Source organism: Rhinatrema bivittatum, chromosome 6 (genome assembly GCF_901001135.1).
Source record: "Rhinatrema bivittatum chromosome 6, aRhiBiv1.1, whole genome shotgun sequence".
NCBI lineage: Eukaryota > Metazoa > Chordata > Amphibia > Gymnophiona > Rhinatrematidae > Rhinatrema > Rhinatrema bivittatum.
Window position 1 is genome coordinate 121,326,528 of NC_042620.1, and position 19,314 is coordinate 121,345,841.

General features: G+C 41.3%; 1 protein-coding gene across 1 annotated transcript in view; it reads right to left on the reverse strand.

Moving 5' to 3' along the window:
• Window positions 1-19,314, reverse strand: part of PDE11A (phosphodiesterase 11A) — an 815,296-nt gene that overhangs the window by 92,411 nt on the left and 703,571 nt on the right. The window contains exon 14 of the mRNA XM_029605882.1: window positions 6,376-6,466. Within this exon, the coding sequence (XP_029461742.1) occupies window positions 6,376-6,466 (91 nt within the window). The remainder of the gene's footprint in view (window positions 1-6,375; window positions 6,467-19,314) is intronic.

The window sequence follows — 19,314 nt, forward strand, 5'->3', positions numbered from 1 at the left end:
ACTGAACATCATTATAGAATAGTTTGAACAAAATCCAGGCAAAACACATCAACCTCCACACATCACACATACTAAAAAGGTGTCAAAATACTGCCGAAGTTTTCTAAACACTGCTCTCACTGCTGGTGCAGCCATGATATGTAATTTTTTACATTTTATGTCTATGAGAAAATATTTAGCACATCTGGCTTAAAATATGTGTCCACAACAATGCCATCTTCTTCTAAATACCTGTTGAATTTTAGGTAGCCAACAATTTGCAAAGACAATGCTTTAGAATTTTTGTGACTTAACATTGGGGCATTTTACTTATAGGACATTCAAACTGGCACGCATGTGCACATTTGCACACAAACGTCAGCCCGCATCCAGGGACGCGTCCATTTTATAACATATGCGCGAATGGTATAAATAGCGCCAAATTTTAAGTGGGAATCCCGCTTCTACCGCGTAAATCGGGGGATTTTAAATGGGATGAGCACTGATGATATTCACAGTTTTACCAGTTTGCCCTCAGTTCACCCAGTTAAGAGACAGATCCTCCAAACCCTCCCCCCAGTTATCCCTGACCTTTAAAACCCTGCAATATGCTTATTTATGTATTTATTTTTTTAACATTCACGTCATCCATAGCAGAAGTAAAAGTTATGTGGCAGGGGGTGCACATCTCTGGTTCATGCCCTGAAATGCCCATGTCCCGCCCAGACCATACCCCACCCCTTTTTGAAAACGTCTAAGATGTGTGCAGTCTGGAACATATATGAGTATTTTGGCAGCTTTTAAATTCCGCTCGGTGTATGCGAGCCGACATATTTGCGCATCCCCTACTTAATTTGCATGTCGGGCTTTTAAAATTCACCTTGAGGAGGGCAAAAAAAAAAAAAAAAAAGGTAATAGCAGACAGAGGTGCATGGGAAATGCAGTATTTCTGTGGGCTTTCAATCCTTAAACATGGTCGATGCTACATGCAAGGAAATTTAGGGTTTTTTTTTTGGAGGGGGGAGGAAATAATGTTTTTGGCTTCCAGGAAGTACTTAATTCATTATTTTGAAATTCCAAAATGCTTGGAGTTTCTGTAACTTGCATTCTGATTTTGTTGCTTGGTGTCACTGTACTGCTATGCTTCCTGATGCCTTACCAACATTTGGTTCTTCTCACTGGCAGGGAATCCACAGCAAGCACCAACACATCATCTGGACATTTTTTAAAACATTTTTGGGCCTTCTCCCCTGTATGATTCCTTCTTTTGAACTGTGCTATCAGATACTGACAGAGACTTATACTGTGCTGAATGCATTTCTCTTACCATGTATTGACTCAAAATAGCTTCACTATATTTAATTTTCTGTTTAATTGCATGCTTAGAAGATCATCTTCAAAGTTACGCAGGTAAAAATCAGCATATGCATGCACAAGTAGCCTGTACTCTTAAAATGCATTTTTTATAAAAGCATACTTTACATTTCGTATGCTCATATATTGCGTAAAAAGGGGCAGCCTGGAGTGAGGCCAATAGTTACATGTAGGTCTTTAAGATCATGAGAGGTCTTGAATGAGTAGATGTGAATCAGTTATTTACACTTTCGGATAATAGAAGGACTAGGGAGCATTCCATGAAGTTAGCAAGAAGCACATTTTAGACTAATTAGAGAAAATTATTTTTCACTCAACGCACAATTAAGCTCTGGAATTTGTTGCCAGAGGATGTGGATAGTGCAGTTAGTGTAGCTGGGTTCAAAAAAGGTTTGGATAAATTCTTGGAGGAGAAGTCCATTAACTGCTACTAATCAAGTTTACTTAGGGAATAGCCACTGCTATTAATTGCATCAGTAGCATGGGATCTTCTTGGTGTTTGGGTAATTGCCAGGTTCTTGTGGCCTGGTTTTGGCCTCTGTTGGAAACAGGATGCTGGGCTTGATGGACCCTTGGTCTGACCCAGCATGGCAATTTCTTATGTTCTTATGTAAAAGTTGCTATTTTAAAAGATACACGCACATTTGGCAACTAACCTATATAATTTTACACCTACTAATTATCTTGAATACCTGCTTTCAGACTTGTTTATTGTCTCTTACTGCCTGGATGAGAGGTCAGGCTGAAGAGCCAGGAGGACTTGATGACCTGGAGATGGCCTGGGCGAACTAGGGGAGTCTTCGGTAAACTGTAATTCCAACTACATGCGCATATTTTAAAATATACTGACTTGCAGGTGTAAACTGAGTTTTACATGAGTAAGTTCTACTTTAATTTTGTACGTAAAATATATGTGCCCATATTTTTAAAATAGGTAGGAAAAGTACATGCTTTCAATGTATTGAAATACTTTCAAGTAAGCACACATATGTGTGTAAGTTGTGGGGTAGAGATGCACGTATTTTATAATATGCACGGGTTATAAAATACTATTGTAGATCAATACACAGCTATATATGCGCCTATGTGCCACTGTGTGGACTTGTTTGAAAGTTATCCTCTTAGAAAATAAGTGTGTTCATTCACTAGTTTATTTTCTTCTGGCCTGGCCTGCATTACATGTTAATCTAAACCTCACAGGTTGAAGGCTTGGCTTGTCTTCAGCTACACAGTACTTGGAAAACGCTAACTGCTGTTCCACTGGATGTAAATGGTGCTCTGTGCTTGCTTGACCAGTTTATATACTGTGCAGAGAGAGTCAGTGCTAAAATGAGCCTCAAATGTATATTGAATAACTGGCCTAAGCTCTGCAGTCACAAAACCCCCCAATTCTATAATTTTCCAAGCAAACTTCACTCATGTAACTTTGGGAGAATATGAAGATTGTGTTCACATATTTATAGTAATATAAGGTGGTCTGTGTTTTGCAAGTTGTACAGCATGGCCAACCAGTAAATGCCCCAGTAATCTTTTTGATCTAACCCATTTTGGCAAGGTAGCTCATGGTTTCTTTTTAGAGAAGCTTTAAGTAAACTGAGGCCAACATATTTTTTTTTTTGTGTTTTTGCCATGGTGAAAATACTATTTCATCACCATAGCCACCCTGTGGTATAACATAGCATCCAAACACTGCTTTACAATGGTGCATTTGGCACACAGAATCTGACACCGGTATCTTATTACAGAGTCGTTTTCAAACTTGGTGCCGTCTAGTGCACTGGAAGGCTGCTTCCCAAATTTAGAGATGTTTCCTATTTTATTGTACTTTCATGGCCAAAATAAAACTGGACCCTATATTCAAACAAAAAAGAATGGAGGTAATTTTCAAAGGCGTTACATGTGTAAATGTAACATACTATCGTAGCAATTTTCAAAAGCCATTTATTATTATTATTATTATTATTATTTATTTGAATTTCTATACCGATATTAGTAGGGACATCATATCGGTTTACATCAAAAACATAAAGATTGGAAATTACATAAAACAGGGTGGTGGGGATGGAGAGATAGGAACTGTGAGAGCGTAGATTAGGAAGTACATAGGAATCAGGCTACTCAGAAAAATGAGCGCCACAAAAGTTCATATTAAGCATAATATTTGTAAAACAAAAGGAACTTTGTACAAAGGTTCAGGGTGAGTTTGCAAGAGAGGGTTCAGATATGTTTGCATGGAGGTGAATGGGGAGATGTTATTCTTGGTAGGCATGTTTGAATAGCCAGGTTTTTAGATTGGCTCTGAATTTAGAGGTGCAAGTCTTGAGCCTGAGATTGGGGGGTAGAGAATTCCAGAGAGTAGGTCCAGCAATAGATAGGGCTCGTTCCCTTGTGGAGGTAAGGTGTGCTTTTTTTAGTGAGGGTACATGGAGGGTTCCATTGCTGGAGGCTCTGGTGGATTTGTTAGATTGTAAGGGGCAGAATGGTTCGACGAGCCAGTTTGAATTGTGTGTGTGTATAGCTTTGTGGGTCAATGTTAGGGTTTTGTATACGATGCGAGAGGGAATTGGAAGCCAGTGCATGTAAAGAACACTTACTCGAGTATATCCTATGGACAATTCAATGGCAGATATTGTAGCAATTTTCAAAAGCTCACTTACTCGAGTAAAGTGCATTTACTTGTGTAAAACCCAGTTGAGTATATAGGTTGTAGGTCTTGTAGTAATTACACACCTTTGTAAATAGTCAAGAGATTTTACCTGGGATGGATCAATGTCTGCTATGCACCAAATATTCTTGGCTTCAACATTTTCCTTTTTCCCTAACCCCACCCAAAATAAAACACTGAAATTGTCAAAAGGTTCTTTTTTTTAATCCTCATCTCCTCTTTTTCTTTACAAACAATTGTAACTTCTGGTTATATGTCTTAAATGGTTTAGGCAGCCTAAAAATTACAATGGAAATGTAGTTTATTTTTAAATATAATAGTGGGAAAAAGATTCTTAAAAACCCTCTTTCAGTTACGAAAATTCATGGTGGTCTACAATTGTATTATTACAACATGTGCATGTTATGCTCTTGGGACCTAGCCAGTGATGACCTAAGGCTACAATATACAAAAACTAGAGATTGATCGAAGTCATTCACTCGAGGACAGAGTCAGAGGAAAACCCCTAAAGTTTTTATTTATCAAGGGTTTTCTCATAAGCAGAGAATAGGGTCAAGTTGTTAATGACTGCCATTCAAAGACTGTAAGAAGAATTTCAGAGAATACTGAATCCCATAAAACAGAGACCCCAGACTACACAGAAAAATAGTGTAGCAAGACAAGAACATAGGATGGGCAGACTAGATAGGCAGGGTGGCCATTTTCTGCTGTCATGTTTCTTCCATGTTTCTATGTTTAAGATGAAAAGAGGGCAAAGATGGCCTCATATTCACTCTCTCCGATTCATCCTAACTGCACAGTTTGTTAGGGCTTAAACTGCTGCAACAGATTGGAGGTAATGGCTCGGCTTGAGCTACCGGTACTGGGTTGCTGAATCTAACCATTAGTTAAGAAATGCAGTACTGTATTTTCCCAGCTGGTTCTGCTTAATCTTATCCCCCTCTCTCAATATTATGCTAACCCTCTAGTGATCTTTCCTGGTGTTTCACAAGACTGGATAGATTACTTTTTCCTTCTAAATTATCCTGATGGTAGCTAATCAGGGAACATGATGACTGTCAATTTTCTCACAGAGTATTTCATGATTATTATACATAGATAGCATCTGCAATTTCATTGGATAGCTATATTAAAATGCTCCTTACAGAAAAGAATAAATACTTTATTTTTGTAAGTCTGTGGTACATAATAAAAGGGAAAGGTTAAGGCTAGATTTAAGGACTGTGGCAACAACAGAGTAAAGCAAAAATTATAGGAAGTCTGGAAATCAGTTAGGGTCATTTTGAAATAATGTCTTATGCCTAGGGCTTTAATTTATTATAACTTCTGGAAGAAAAAACATTGTGCAAGCAAAGACTGGTCAAATCAGAGCTGGGGTGCTTTTATCTGAAAGAGCTAAATTTAAGGATTGGAGAAATGCTCTGTGGTGTTCTTTTGGAGAAACCTTTGGGGCGGATTTTAAAAGGCCCGCGCGCCGGCGGCCTATTTTGCATAGGCCGCCGGCGCGCGTAAGTCCCGGGGCTTTCGAAAAGGGGCGGGAGGGGGCATGTCCGGGCGTCCCCGAAACGATGCGGCGTTTCGGGGGCGTGCCGCGGCGTTTCGGGGGCGGGCCTGGGGGTGTGGCGCCGGCCCAGGGGCGTGGTCGAGGCCTCTGAACCAGCTCCCGGGACCGGAGGACGGAGCGGGGCTGCCGGCCGATGCGTGCAAAGTTACATCTGCTTTCGGAGCGGCCTCCGAGGCCGCTCCGAAATTGGAGCGGCCTCCGAGGCCACTCCGAAATTGGAGCGGCCTCGGAGGGAACAGGCAGCTCGCGCTGGGCTCGGCGCGCGCAGGTTGCACAAATGTGCACCCCCTTGCGCGCGCCGACCCCGGATTTTATAAGATACGCGCGGCTACGCGCGTATCTTATAAAATCCAGCGTACTTTTGTTCGCGCCTGGTGCGCGAACAAAAGTACGCGATCGCGTATTTTTTAAAGATCTACCCCTTTGCTTGCAGATTTTTTTCTAGAATAGTTTTTCCCTTCTATAAGGAGAGGCTTTCCAGGGTGGCGAAGAGTATGGGCAGAACTTGCAATTATGCACATACTTTAAAATCTTAAAAAGTATGCGTGTCAATTCCCCCCCAAACATTTCCCACACGGTGTAGCAGGTGTCATTTTCAGTTTGAAAAGCAGTGTAACCTAAGGCTACAACAGCCTGCACATTTATGTTGGCTGCTATAAAATTACCCCTTACCTCAAGATGTCCTATTTCGAAATGGTACAAGCAAACCTGCAGGGGGTTTTTTTTTGGTACTTTTTTGCCCAATCCATAACAAAAAAGAAAAATTAGATTTTGAAACAGACTACTTTTTTACCTCGCTCTGAAGGATCATGACAGCATGATTAAAATGATGATGTTCCAAAGTAGCAGAAGTTCCATAAAGCTGAGCCAAAGCTGAACCGCTCCTGAAGCAGAACAAAAAAAACAAAAAAACAGATGAGTCGGCATCAGCAAAGCTGCTACCTCGAGCAGTCCAGAAAAGCTAAAAGCTAAAGCTTTACGGTCATCATCTCACAATTCCCCTGAAGGCATGAAAGGGGTAGCATGTTAACTCACTGAAAAATAACATTTCTTAAGAGGAAAAACAACCAAATACTTGAATAGAGATTAAAATGTATTAGAATAACAAATGTGCAACCTTTTGGGGCTACTAATGTCCCATTTTCAATGTCACTGCCTAAGGAAGGGTCAACTAGCAGCGCCGAATATTTGAAACACAAAATATTTGTAAAGGAACAGACCTAGTGGTTTGAGAAGGGTTCAGCAGCTTTTTTTTAGTCAAGTACCGAAAAACAAAGGGTGTGCATGTAGAAAAATGTTGATGTATGATGAGTTACTGTTTTGGGTTTATGACATTTCTATCATTTCATTTTCTTATTTTGTTCATTCAATTTTATCACACACTAAGACAACGGAACACAAAACTAAATTTTGTTATTTTTTTGTATCATTTTGGAAGGGAAAAAAACCAAAATGAAACAGAAAACATTGTTGGTGTTTTCATGTTTTACAATGACAGCACAGCCCTACAAAAATCTGCATCATCATTTAGGGCAGGATTCATCATTCCTCGCGGAATGATGAATCCCACGAAAAAGGGGATGGGGGCGAAAGGGGGACAGGCCTGCGAAAGGCCTCAGCTGTTCGCACTGCGGCACGGCCGGCTGCAGTCTTTCACACAAATAGCGCCACTGAAAAGGTGGTGCTATTTGCTGTGCTACTACCGACGAGAATGTTCCTCACATTATCGCTGGCAGCGGTGCCGTGGCTGACTCCTCCCCCTCCCTGCCCCGACTCCTCCCCTCCTGGTCATTTACATTCTATTGCACGGGAAAAGGCCCTTTTCGCGTGCGATAGGGGTTTATCGTGTGTGATAAGGCCCTAATGCACGTGATAAACTTTTAGAAAATAACCCCCTTAGTCTCCTGGAAGTAATAGCCTAGGAACAAAAAAATTCCAGTTTTGCTTCTCCCACTGAAACACCTTTTTGACTGTGGGTAAGTCATTTTATCTCCTACTGCCTCAGATACCCATTTAGATTATCTACTGTGTTGTAACAGGTTTTATTGGATCTGTGGTCTTCTCAGTCCCAATGGCACGGATACCCTGTCACATGGTAAGGGCAAAGGGGCATTGGCGCCATTTTTTTTTTTAGAACAGCTGATGCCTGGGAACGGGAAATCTCTCCCCGAGGCCCCCCTGGACCACCAGGTAATTTTAAAAGGTTTTGGGGGGGTCGATTTAAAGGGTCGGGTGGGGTTTTTTTTTTAGCGGCATGGGCCTCCCTAAAAAAAAAATTAGCGATGTGAATTGGAATCGGAAACGATTCCAATTCACATATCTTAACGATCAGATTCCCCCCCCCCCCAGCCGAATCTGATCGTTAAGATGATCTGGCACACGATTCACATCTCTAATAAAGAATAAAAAATCATTGGGATGGAATGGTATTTACCACAGAGTTCTGAAGGAACTAAAACATGAACTTGCCGACCGGCTTCTGTTGATTTGCAACCTATTATTTAAAACAGCCACTGTACCAGAAGACTGGAGGTTGGCCAATGTGATGTCAATTTTTAAAAAGGGCTCTGGGATGATCCAGGAAACTATAGATTGGTGAATCTGACCATATAGAGAGACATGGTTTGCCTTACTAATTTACTAAATTTTTTGAAGGTATAAATAAATATGCGGATAAAAGTGTGCTGGTTGATATAGTGTATCTGGATTTTCAGAAAGCATTTGACAAAATGCCTTATGAGAGACTCCTCAAGAAATCGGGAGGCCATGGGATTGGAAGAGGTGTCCTATTATGGAATGGTAACTAGATAAAAGCCAGGAAACAGAGGGTAGGACTAAATGATCAGTTTTCCAAATGGAGAAAGACCATTAGTAGAGTACCTCAGGGTCTGTATTGGGATCCTTGCTATTTAGCATATACATAAACAATCTGGGGAAAGGAACACCTGCTATTAAGTTCACAGAGAATAGCCACTGCCATTAGCAATGGTAACATGGAATAGACTTAGTTTTTGGGTACTTGCCAGGTTCTTATGGCCTGGATTGACCACTGTTGGAAACAGGATGCTGGGCTTGATGGACCCTTGGTCTGACCCAGTATGGCATTTTCTTATGTTCTTAAGTGAGGTGACCAAATTTGCAGTTGATAGAAAATTGTTTCGAGTCATTAAAACAGCCGTGGATTGTGAGGACCTGCTTAAGGACCTTGTGAAACTAGGAGAGAAGACATCTAAATGTCAAATGCAATTTAATGTGAACAAGTGCAAAATAATGCATGCAGGGAAAAAGAAATCCAACTGCAGGTACACAATGCTGGGTTATGTCAACAGGGTTGCTGGACTTGGTGATAAAGCATCTTCCAGTGATTATAAGTGCTTCTATCAAGATTTATTTCCTCTGCGTTTCTAAGTAGCAACTTTCTCTTTGGCTGATACAACCATGTTTTAAAGACTTAAGGGCCCGATTCACTAAGTTTTTTTTTCCGTGACAGACACAGAATAAGAGAAGAAACTTAAAAATGAGGCCCTAAATCAGATAGCAATTTGGGGATTAAACCAATAAAATCCCTCCCATAAATACACAGAAAGAGGTCCCATGTCTGACCATTCCTGCAGACCTGTTTGCTTACTCCCATGTTGATTTGCTCCTGCAAGTTCCTTGGGACCTCTAGTTGTATATACATTTTTTGCAGAGCTCTATATAAATGCTAAAAGAAAGAGAGAAAAATGTGTGATCCTTACAGAGGTGCCATCTCTATCCAGTTTATTTAATGGTTTTCTTTGAACTAATTTTATTTTTGGCAAGAAAACATCATACTCTCTTTCAACTTTCTGAAATATGTTAGCTAAATTAAACCAAAGATAATGATTACATAGTACATATGTAAGGCCCCAGAAGGGTTATTCTGAAATTCAACCCATCTGCTAAACGAGTGATAAGAGTCTGAAGTAGCATGTTATATTGATAGATGAACACCTGGGCTGACAGCACAATATTTTCAGCCAAATGCAAGGGCGTATGCCCTAGAGAACCTGTTGCTGAAGGAACTATCCCTAATGAAACATGGAATCACAAATATAAAATCTAAAACAAACAGCAATTTGAATATAGTTTTTTATTGTAAGCCATCATATAAGGTGCAGGATTCAACAGTCTGATGAAACTGGCCTTATTCTTGATGTTGTTGTAGGGTTTTTATTAGGTTACCGACAGTTGGTAACAGGACTAACCCATGAGGGAGGCTACACCCTGGACTTAATCTTCATATCTGATCTGCATGTGCCAGATCTCATGTTAGTCATTTCTACAGAACCTGTTCCTTAGTAAAGATCATTTTCTTGGTAGATTTTCCTTAAGGGTGATCTAGGCTAGTATAAACTATAATGATAAAAGATTTTATTCATGTGATAACACAGACCTTGAAGCTTTATGTTTAGCCATTTCAGAAGCATGTGAGATGGATGAATCTTTGGCTGTAGATGGTGTTTTTCAGTATAGAGTTTGGAATTTTCACAGGTTTTAGATATGGTATATCTTGCAAAAGACTAAATTGTGCTCAGTTCACCCAAACAGCCCCTTAGTTTACTAAATATAAGAACATAGGCTAATTTTAAAATCAGCATGCGTGTGCTCATACATGCACGTATGGATGTGCAAGCAGAGATATGCTGGAATTTTAAATCATGCACAAACTTGTGCTCATAGGATTTAAAATCAGCTTTCGCGCGTAAGTATGCTCCTAATTTTAAGCTGTCACTCAGCAAACGTACTTCGCATATTTTCCATAGGACTTTGTCAGCTGTAATGCATATATGTAAGCGGAGGAACATTCTCAAATGTTTCCAATTAATCCACCAACTTCCCCAGTCAATTTTGAGGTCAACCAGATCCCTCTGGCTCTTCATTCTGCAAGCACCCCAGTTGATTCTGATCCCTCACCTTGTTGTGTAAGCTTTAAAACGCAATTTCTGCAGACTTGCTCCACATCAGGAGCAGCAGTAAATATGCGCAGCTAACAAGCCACTGCGTGCTGCAGCCTCCGGTTTTAAAATATGGAGTTACGTGCGTAACTGTTGGCTCCGCCCTGGAATGCCCATGCCCTGCCTCTTTTCAGCTCTCTTATTTTTTGCTCATGCACATGCATATACACGCATAATTTGCAGCTTTAAAAATCTGTGTTGCTAACACATGGCCCACATACTTGTATATATTGGCTTTTTTGCACAACAATGCTTTTAAAATTGACCCCTAAGAGTACACAAATTGAAATACTGGGTTAGACCAAGGATCCATCAAGCCCAGTATCTTGTTTCTAACAGTGGCCATTCCAGGTTACAAATACCTGGCACAATCCAAAACAGAAAATAGATCCCATGCTACTAATGCGCAGTAATAAGTAGTGGCTATTGCCCAAGTCTACTTGGTTAGTAACAATTTACGGACTTCTCCTCTAGGAACTTGTTGAAAACATTTTTAAACCCAGCTATGCTAACTGTCTTAACCACATCTTCCAGCAATGAATTCCAGAGCTTAATTGTATGTTGAGTGAAAAAGAATTTTCTATGATTTGTTTTAAATGTGCTATCTAAGAACTTCAAGAAGTATCCCCTAGTCTTTGTATTTTTTTAGGCCGTTTAAAAATGAAAAGAGCAGGTACTGGCAGCAGGGCCAAACACTAGAACAGCCAGAGGTGACAGAGTTTGGGCTATCTGGGAAGCTACAGCAGAGAGTCAATATAGATGGCAGTCTTATGGGTTGGAACTCTGAAGCTCGTGCCTTTTCTTTAAATCACTCCTGGAGAGACAAGACTTGCTTCCATCCCTCCCCATGAAGCAACAAATTTGCAGCTATGGAATCTCATAACCAGAATGGAGGCAACCCTTCAAGTTGCTTTTCCCAGTTGTGTAAATTTTCTGTGAAAGGGGATAATAAGTTCTAGGAACAGAATGGAGTATTAGAAGAATGACGTTCCACTGTAAGTTTATGTAAAGGGAAGCTGGAGCTCATGGGGAATACTAACATAGCCTTGTTAAAGAATTTTCCAAGGAACAGGTGTTGCGATCCTGCTCGTGGCAGGGCCGCGAGCAGCCTTTTCTCAGGCCAGCCGGCCCGACCCCTGTCGTCATCCTACCGGCACGGCAGGAGCTGTGCTGAGGTTCCCTGCAGCAGCAGGAGCCTGTTGTCATGCCGGTGCGGCAGGAGCCGCGTCGGGGATCTCCCTCACAAAATGGCGCCTCGCTACTGTGTCTTAAGTGGCCCGGAGGACGCCGAAGATCCTTACACGCGGCTGGAGCAGTGCTTCTGTTCCCGGCACGGCCCAGAGGCCGCCGGTACCATTACTACGTGGCTGGAGCCGCGCTACGGCACCGTATCCGGTCCGGAGGCCGCTGTTCTACCCAACGGCAGGGAGCCGTCTGGGTACGCCCCTATGCGGCAGGAGGCCACCAACAATACCCCTATGAGCCCGGAGGCCACCAACATCTACCTTGTCTCCCACGGGGATGGGGGCCTACCATCCCCGGTCTCGCCTGGCAACTGGAGCCGCTGGTAGTTCCTTCTCTACGGTCAGAAGTTGTGCTCACCTCGAGGCCTAGTTTCTGCTCCAGTCCTGCTTCAGCGGCAGGGACGATGCACTCCATGGTCCTGCCCCTTCCTAAGGGGAGAGGCCACGCCTCTCTGCCTTCTTAAAGGGCCAGTGCAGGTGTGCTCCCTTTCTGACTCCTCCAGGGGTGTTTCCTACTTCAGCCTACAAAAGGCTTTTCAGGTCATTCCTTCTTCGCCTTTGCAAGAAGTAAGTCCTCCTTAGGACTCCACGTCTGCTTCTCCTCCTAGGCACTCTGTTCCGTGTGGGATCCCGTGTCTTCGTCGTTGTTCCATGTTCCAGTCTCTGCTTTGATGTCTTCAATGTTCCAAGATGTCCTTGATTTTCCATGATGTCCAGTTGTCCACCTGTTCCTGATGCCCATCTGTTTCCATGTCCTGATGCCCGTCTGTTTCCTGATGTCTTCAGCTCTGCTGACCCATCCCTCGTGGTCTGCGACCAGCCCGGCTGGGTTGAATAGGACACGTAGTGGCCCAGTGGTCCATGACCAGTCCAGCTGGACTGTGTAGGGCGCTGGTGGGTTATTCCATTCGACGGTACCATGGAGTCTTCTCACCTCCTGTCTGACCTGCCTTGTTCCTGAGTCTGTCTTGATGTCCATAAGCCTGATGTCTGCCTTGCCTTGATGTTCTTGCCTGATGTCTTCCTTCCCTGGACAGGTTCTATCCTTCAGTGTGGTCCGCGACCAGTCCGGCTAGACTGTGTAGGGGGCCCGAGGGATCTGGACGCCTGCCCATTCCTGTCCTTGGAGTTCCGTGGCTCTGATGCCTTCTCGTGTGGTCCGCGACTCAGCCCAGCTGGGCTGAGTAGGGCGCCAGAATGGACATTGTTTGCCTGGAGGTTCTGGACTTTTAACCATTGGTTTTAGTCTTGCCTTGCCATGCCTGTTTGCCATGCCTGTCTTGCCCTGCCTTGCCTGTCCGTACCTTGCCATGCCTTGAATTTTCGTCTGTCCTGCAACGTCCTGAGTATTCGTCTGTCTTGCCACCTCTGATGTCTTTGTTTGCCTTGCCATGCCTGATGTCTTTGTCTGTCTTGTCCTCTGTCCGGCCTGCTGCTTCCCGCCGCTCCCTAGCGGCAGTCCGAAAGGGCTTGGAATGGTCGGAGGACCATTGCGTTGGTGGTCTCAAGGAAGCGTGCAGGTTTGGTCGAGGGTCAGGGATGTATCACCGCAAGGGCACATATCTCTTGTCCCGCGCTGGGGAGTGTCCCCTGGTGCTCCCTTCCATCCGCAGCACAACAACAGGTTGATTTCACCTTTTGAAATACTCGAGATATACCTTTCAGATGGCCTCAACATTAGACCTGAGGCTCTTAAAGAATAATAATAAAAAAAATACTATGTTTCTGGGTCTTCTAATAGATAAACCCATTTGAAAGGATAAATCAGAATTCCCTTGATAGCCTGAATTTGACAAAAATCCTTGAAGCTTCTAGGGAAGAAGCAGTGTACCATGCAACACTGATTACCTCTTTCATCCTGGAGTCAGGTCAGGATTTAATTCTTAACTTGCAGGATAAAATTTAAAATTCTCTGCTTTGTCTACAAATGCTTCAATAAACAGGCCCCTAGAAACTTCTCTCAATTTCTCTCCTCACAAGGTGTGACGGGGCTTTGCCAGTCACTAACATTTGCTCCCAAATAATTTTTCTAGCAATGGGAGGGAGTTTTTGATATTTGGGATTCCTCCCCTTGCCCTTTTTGAGGGAAGCCTTGTGTAGATATCAATATACCCATGAGTGTGCTCAGTCTTCAGTGGGTTGGAGCGTTGAAGGAGTAGCTTAGCTGTTGAATCTTTTCCTCATCCCTGGGAGTCTTGATCAATTGGGATTTTTGGAGTAGAGAGAAAAGATATTTTTGAGAAGACTGATTCAGTCTGGTGCAAAGGCCGGATCCCAGGATCCTGAAAGGCTGCATAACTCATTTCATTTTGCCTTTGACCAAATCGCACCTATCAGAAGTATAAACAATAACTGAATAAATATAGCGCATTGGTTCAGTACTGAATTGATTCCTTTAAAACAGCAATTGAGACAGTTGGAACGACGTTGCCGGAAAACTCAAAACTCTCCGGACTGTGAGAAATATCTGGCTAAGCTTAATGAATATAGATCCAAAGCTGACAGTATTAAATGACACATTTTTGCTCCTCAACTTCAGTCGGCCCCTAGCCGGCCCATAGATCTCTTCCATATTGTAAAATCTTTATCTGTCCAAGAGAGCAATAATGTTTTTAGATCTGATGATTTTGGTTACTTTTTTTACGGAAAAGGTAAAGCGACTCAACAACCAGTTTATTGGTTCGCAGAATGTAGTAGATAGTGGTCCAGAATGTCCAGTTTTATGGGAATCATTTGCCCAAGTGATTATTAAAGAATAATCTGAAATCACTGGCAATCTTAAAACTAATTTTTGCCTGATGAACAAGTGCTCTAATGCATCTTTAAAGTATCTAAAAAATGATTTGGCTGAATATGTAAGGAACTTTTTAAACGTTCCTTTTAGAGAAGGTCAGGTCCCTGATTCTCTATAGCTATCTTCAGTAAGACTGGCATTAAAAAAAAACAACCTAATCTTGATCCTGCTAATATGAAAAATTATCAGCCAATCTCAAATCTCCCTTTTATTGCTAATATATTGGAGAAGGCAGAATTGAAACAATCCCAGTCCATTTTGGATGACAATTCTGTATTAGATATGCATCAGTATGGTTTTAGAGCTGGTAATAATACCGAGATTTTATTACTTTCACTATTTGACATTTTTCACAGATGGTTTGATTATATAACCCAATTCTTTTAGATTATTTTGGATTTAACTGCTGCATTTGATACAGTGGATCACAATTTGTTGCTGAAGTGGATGAAAGATATTGGAATAGCTGGCAGCATTCATCAATGGTTTACTTCTTTTTTGAATAGACGAACAGAGTATAGTGATTCAAAACTCTAAGTCTTCTATGTTTGAGTTAAAAACCAGAGTTCTTCAAGGATATGCCTTGTCAGCATCCCTTTTTGATGTTTATAGTATACCTATTTGCAAGATTTTTGCTGGACTTCATATTGACTACCACATATTTGCTAACGATATTCAGTTTTATTTGGCAAAGATTCTGTCAAGGATGCTTTTGACAAGATCTCTTTATGCTTGACCTCACTTAAAATCTGTCTTTTGAACAATTGATTATCCTTAAATATGTATAAAACTGAGATTTCCATCTGAAAGCTTCCCAAAAAACATGGCTGATGAAATTTCTATTCTAATTGTCAATCAGGTTTGAAATTTGGAGGTGATCATGGATACCACGTTATTATTATAACCTAAAACCAATCAGATTGTCAGTGGTGTGTTTTTTAAGCTTCACATGATATGCAGGTTGCATCCTTTTCTGACAGAAAATTATTTGAAAACTGTGGTATATTCGTTAGTATTGTTTTTGATGGAGTATTGTAATCATCTCTACCTGAGTTTGCCCCAGACTACCCTTCAGGAACTCCAATATGTACAAAATTCTGCTGCTTGTAATATCAGGAACACCAATGCGACAGTATATATCCCCTATTTGATACAGTGTCACTGGTTACCCATTTCTTGGCGGATAAAATTTAAGAGAATACTGTTGGTTTTAAGGGTTTTTATGGCCTTGTTCCCTCATGCTTTGACGCAATTTTAAAGCTCTACCAGACATATGAGATCTGCGTCACAATATCTACTTGATGTCTCTTCTTTTAGCCATATCAGACTTATTTATTTATTTATTTATTTATTTATTTAGAAGTTTTTCTATACTGATGAACATTGGGAACATCTCATCGGTTCACATAAAACATAATTCAGCAACAATCGCTTTACAGTGTAACAAAGAACTGTTAGAAGAACAAGGAATAATTTTCAACAAGTTATAAGAAGGAGGTCAAGAATGTCAAGAATGTCTTTTTTGCATTCAAGGTTCATCCCTCTGGAATTTGCTACCTATTGAAGTAAAGATGGAAAGCTTATTACTTAGATTCAGAAAACTAGTTAATTCTTTTCTCTTTAGCCAAGCTTATGATCTTACAGAGGAGAGTGCAGCTGATAATTTACTTATGATTTATGAGCCATCAGAATAGCGTTTTTAAAAAATATTAGGCTTTTTGATTTTACGGTTATTACATACTTTAGGGTCGCATTAGCAAGGAGGTGCTAAGGTCACGCAAGCGACCCTAGTGCCTCCTTGCTAGCGCGACACCCTAATTTGAGTATTACATGGCGCCTCCCCTTGCGGGTGCTGACTTTTCAGCGCCTGCTTTCCGTGCTTTATATTGCATCGGCCCCTTGGTGGGCATCATCCAGCTGGAGTCTGAGTTTGTTTAAGAAAGAGTTAGTGACCATGCCAAGGGGCCCAGGAAGATAACTTTCCTCACACCGGACTTGAACCCTGGAACCTGTAGCACCCTTGGATGAGGTAAACAGCACAAATAGGGGGCTGGCTATAAAAAGAACTCCAGTCTACCAAAATGGCTCTTCTTTCCTCTTCTCCCCTGACTGTTGCCAGATTGTCCTGCACGAGACTCAGTGCTTTCAGGTGTTATGCACCAAAAATTTGGAACAAAGTATCACTAACCTTGCCTCTGGAGCCAGGTTATCTTAAGTTCAGGAATAAAACTAAAGCATGGTTTTCAGCCAAGCCTTCCCCTAGGATCCACATCTTCAAGTATTTTGGATTGTGTGGATTATAAATCAGTTAAATAAATAAACAAATAAATAAACTTTCTGAATTCTCTACGATGGACTGTGCTATACGTAACATGGACACCAATGGGTCTTGAAACTATTCACAAATGGGATTTCCTATACTGGATCCGAATGCTTCATTAATTGCAAATTCTGATTTGACTGTAAGCTTTTTATTGCTTCTGTTCATTTAAATTTATTGTAAACCACCTTGAGAACAACTTTGGGATAAAGCAGAATATCAAATATTCATAAATAGATAAATAATTTGTTTCATGTTTCCCGATGTATCTCTGATTATTTAAGCTTTCCGTAAAAACGTTTTTTTAGATCGTCCACAGGTAATTGCTGGGGCTGCAAATTTCCTTCTAAAATTTCTCTGCAAATATATTCTTAAGTATGGGGAAGCACTTATACTGATCCTGAACATTTATTCTTCAGTGAAACTACTCTGTTGGTGGTGAAGAGGTTCCTGGAGCTGTAAGTTAAGGGGATATATTAGGTGGATTAGGATACATTGCTGCTGGTGCTTTATAGACATGATGATGTGCCGTGAAAAAGGAAACATTAACAATTTCTGTTAAATATGTTTATTAATTTCAAGAAAACAGATATAAAAGCACAAAGCCATTTTACATGGATAGGATCAGATGCATTGGTTTACACTGCTCAATGCCTGTATACTTAACATGTATCATATCTCAGTTTACCAATACTTTCTCAACTTCGGTTTCACCGTTCCCCCTACCTTTGAATCTATTAATCTGTTGGCGTGTTATCAAAACTTTAAGTTCATACATTTAGATCTGGCACTGCCTTTCAAAAAGACCACAAGCTGTTCCAATCTAGGAGTATCCCAGCGGGCTGCAAATCAAGGAAGCCAGCGTTCAAATCCTGCCGACACTCCTTGTGACTTTGGGTAAGTCACTTCACCCTTCAATCTAGGTCTGAGAAAGATAAATTGAGTTCAAAAATTCAGTTTATAAAGTATATTGCAGAAATTCAGATAGTAAAAAAGGAATTTTATTTTGCCAAAATTAGAGCAAGGGGGACATCAATCAAATGATTGCTTTAAGGTGGTTTCCCAGTTATTATGTTCTCGTGTATCTAAGGCAGATGCAATTGATTTTATTCCCAATTTAATTGCATTAGCTGATTATTTTGAAAATAAGACAAATGATCTCTTGGATAGACTGGATAGGGGACCTTCAATTATATTTTGCTCTCCAGTTTGACTGACATAATGTCTCCTGTTAAGCTAGACACTTGCCTAAGTACTGAAGGACCTATAGATAATGGAGCTCACAAGTTATCCAGGTAAATGCTGACTTTTGAATATTTTGGGCACTTATCTGGCTAAATGACAGACTCATTATTCATTTAAACTTTAGCCAGGTAGCATAGGGATGTTCCAGAGGCATGTTGGGGGTGGCGATGTTAGCTAGATAAGTTATCCAACTAACTCTGGCCATGCCAAAAAGTATTTATTTAAAAGATTTATATCCCTCCCCTCCACAGTTCAGAGCAGGATATATAAGTAAAATGCATAAGAAAATCAATATTTGTGCACTGAAATACAATAGACTAAATAATTCAACAATAAAAAACTGCAAATAATAAAGCGTTGATGCCTTGAGGAGGCTCTTCATCAATGCTGGAAAAGGAGTCAAGACTACATGGTCTGCATTTCAAACACTTGTTTCAATAAGTGGGTCTTCAGAGCCTTTTTAAATAATTTTGGGTCATTGATGTTACCTAATATGAATGGGAGAGAATTCCACAAAGATGGTCCAGGTTCTGAGAAAGAATGTTCATGGGTCTTGTCAAGATGCACTAACTAAGGAGGGAATGTCTAAAAGGCCTTGATTGATTGATCATAATGTGCATGAGGGAATGTAAATTTTGAGGGAAGATGAGATGAATGGTAAATTGAGATTATTTAGTAGGGGTGTGCATTCGTTTTTCAACGTACTGGCAATCCGCAACGTATATGCCATATTCGTTGTATTCGTGGGGGGGTCACGAAACATATGGCGAACCCCCACAAATACAACATATCACTAACGAATAAACCCCCACCCTCCTGACCCCCCCCCCAAGACTTGTCAAAAGTCCCTGGCGGTCCAGCAGGGGTCCTGGAGCGATCTCCTGCACTCAGGCTGTCGGCTACCGGTATTCAAAATGACTCCGATAGCCCCTGTGACATAGTAAGGGCAAAGGCTATCAGCGCCATTTTGGGTAGTCAGTGGGGACTACCCAAAAGGGAAGCAGATCACCAATAATTGGACTGCCAGGATCACTGTCCATCCGGTCTCTGATACCCAGTGAGTGGCTATCTTGACTCACAGCTTGAGGATGCCTAACGTCCTCTTTGACCAGACCCTTCGGCCTGATGTGAGAGATCAGTCCTGGGTGGT